Here is a 2772-nt window from a genome sequence, read left to right as displayed (position 1 = left end):
GTGTTAAGCCCAAGATGAATTTGAAGATCTTTCTCACTCATAGACTAAAGATGGTTTAATTATGCTAAGTATCGACGTTGGTCACTACGCTATCCAATACGTACGAGAAATGCTTGTACCTCTCATATGCTAGTTGCTTCGGATCCAGTTTATCATCGTGGGCAAGTGGAATGCTTGCATCGGGAGGTGTGCTTCGCACCAGTGACAAATACTGCTCGAACCATTGCACGACCAATACACCACAGCTGTGTCCATCACATTGGCGCCATCCAGTAAATGTTTTAGCTTGCATCTCCATGTGAGAGCTCATAAATTTCATGAAAACGCCACTTATAACCTCTTGCACTGCATCCAAAATCGATTTTTTGTGGAACGGATCATACTTCCACACAATTTTGCGCTCCATGTCAAAAATCATGCCGCACCAGTGAGGAAATTCAATGTCAACGTTCGTTGGACAGCAAACGATGCGATTTGAGCGCATCTCCGTGAAAATAGGATCCTTTGTGTCGATGTATTGATTCCTTCGCTCTACATCTGACAGCTGCAAATATAGTGGGTCAACAAACGTAACATATTTCGGATTTTGCCAGGTTTGTGGCTCTGCCTCTTTGACAACGCGTAGCGAAGCCAGATATACACACGAATCACTCAGCCATTGGTCACCTCCATATCCTGCTAAATTCAAGAACGAAATATTGTGGCCATTTGCACTAAAAACACTGTCGACGTTCATGAAAGGTATCATGTGCAGGATGCGTTGACGCTCCACTTCTTTGTGGTCGTCATCAATAACAATTTTCTCCACAAACTTAACTAGCTTCCGGGCCTTGGTCAGCTTCTTTGATACTTCGTGCCACCTTCGCATTCGCTCTATATCCACCAGACTAAACGTTCCAGCGCCAAGAATCGAAATCACTATCACTTGATGCCAGTTTTGTGTCATTGATTAGCTCTTCACGGATCTTCACGTTTGTAGCCGAGTCTATGCTTTTCATCACCAAAGGTTCTATCAAGATATTGGTTAATGAGTTTGCATGTTGATAAGTATTAGTGAAGATGACACCAATATCACCAAAATATTGAAAATAACACATTTACATACCTGGAAGCACGAATCGGATATTGCTCTCTACAGAACGGGAGTGATTACCCTTGATCACTAATGCTTTGGGACGTTTGAACACCGCACCATCGAACATGCGGCGGATACCGTCGAGAGCATCTCCAACAATCGCTATTGAAAGCTGTTGTGTCTTCACAACCTCGTCCAAAACTTCCAACGTAGCATCACCCACAGTGGCGACCGTGTCCACATACGCCAGTGTATCCGTAATCTCCTTGCTCCTCTTTGCCTTCTTAAAGCTTTCCTTTTGCTTTGGTCTTCCAGATGAACGACTAGCTGTATTAAGCTTTACTATGCTTTTGGCATCATCATCCAATATTTTGTGGGGATGCTTTTCTTCAGTTGTCTCGTCCAATTCAAGTTTTCGCTTCGCTGAAAGTGAAGACAGCTTCTTCGACGCCCGTTTTGTCTCTCGGATGTTTTGTTCTTCTTCGTCCAGCGGAACTTGAAGAGGTTTTTCGAGGCCCACCTTAACATCCTGTCCAGAAGTCGAGATACATGGTGGATTGGTACTGTTCTCACCCAGTTCGTCCAAATTTGTGGTAAAATCACCAATATTGGTGGTAATACCACCTATATTGGCACTATCGTCATCGGCTTCTCCTGCATCACCTGAGCTGAGCGTGCCTGAACCGTTCTTTTCTGCATCCAACATTGGCGGACCTTTGTCATCACGAACCATGTTATCTAAGGCCTTTAAATAGCGGTACCAAGTCGTAAGTCCTCGCTTCCCTTTATCAGTGACACCCTTGGCAATTCGTTGGCAAACGGCAAATATTGCTCGGTATTTCTGGTTGTGCGATTAAACTCGATTTGAGCCGTCGAAGGCAACATCACCCACAGACAAGCTCACAGCGTCTCCTTCTTCACATACAGGATCTTCACAATCACTGGAGACCTCAGCTATCGACCATCGCTCTGGGATTGTTTCAAATGGAATTTATGTGTTGCTATCTTTGCCAAGACTTGAAGTTCTTCGTCGTACTTGTGATTGTGACGGACGCCAACCCGTTTCGACTTGCTGTGATATTTATCCTCGGCAATCTGCTGTAGAAAAAGCAAATGGTCGATGCACTCATCCATGGGCATGTGGCGATGAAGAATACCTTTCGCAGCCCCCCCAACTTGCTTCCAATCGGTTGTTTGTGTTGTTGTCCAAGTGAGGGATGCATCCGCGCAGGAACGTACACCACAATGGCTTACAGCTTAACCAATTGGCTTCCAGATACTCCAAAAATTGTTGCTTACTCTTACAAAGAGCTTGAAGGGCTCGCATATAGCGATCGAATTCTCGTTCATCATCAGTCCGCACCATCATCGTAATCAAGTTCTTGGCATGTATCTTCTCAAATGCCGTAAACGCGTAGACGTTTTTGCTGATTTCGCGTTTGAGATAGTCAATGACGTGGAAATGACAAAGAATCACTGTAGCCCCCAGGTAGTTCTTCTGCTAGTACGCCAAGTTCAGTGAAATTCTTATCAATAATCACCACCTTGATATTGGCCCACGCTGGATTGTTCTGGTTAAAAAGTCCTTAAACGCACTCTTCATGTTAAGACTTTGTCTCTCCGGTCATCAAGGCATGCTGAACAAACGCCGCCGCTGCCCAAATGTAATCTCTCACCATGAAACTAAACAAACCGGA

General features: G+C 44.6%; 2 protein-coding genes across 2 annotated transcripts in view; both read right to left on the bottom strand.

Moving 5' to 3' along the window:
* Positions 1 to 406, bottom strand: part of PITG_21285 (uncharacterized protein) — a gene marked incomplete at both ends in the record, with an annotated part of 794 nt that extends 388 nt beyond the window's left edge. Inside the window, one exon of the mRNA XM_002895085.1 lies at positions 200 to 406. Coding sequence (XP_002895131.1) covers positions 200 to 406 — 207 coding nt within the window. The remainder of the gene's footprint in view (positions 1 to 199) is intronic.
* Positions 407 to 887: 481 nt separating this feature from the next.
* The window catches only part of PITG_21284 (leukotriene A-4 hydrolase, putative), a gene marked incomplete at both ends in the record, with an annotated part of 2778 nt that continues 893 nt past the window's right edge, over positions 888 to 2772 (bottom strand). Inside the window, 3 exons of the mRNA XM_002895084.1 lie at positions 888 to 1009; positions 1106 to 1768; positions 2375 to 2576. Of these exons, the coding sequence (XP_002895130.1) occupies positions 888 to 1009; positions 1106 to 1768; positions 2375 to 2576 (987 nt within the window). The remainder of the gene's footprint in view (positions 1010 to 1105; positions 1769 to 2374; positions 2577 to 2772) is intronic.

Source organism: Phytophthora infestans, genomic scaffold (genome assembly GCF_000142945.1).
Source record: "Phytophthora infestans T30-4 supercont1.264 genomic scaffold, whole genome shotgun sequence".
NCBI lineage: Eukaryota > Oomycota > Peronosporomycetes > Peronosporales > Peronosporaceae > Phytophthora > Phytophthora infestans.
The sequence above is the reverse complement of the archived record's forward strand: the minus strand, read 5'-3'. Positions and strand labels throughout refer to the sequence as shown.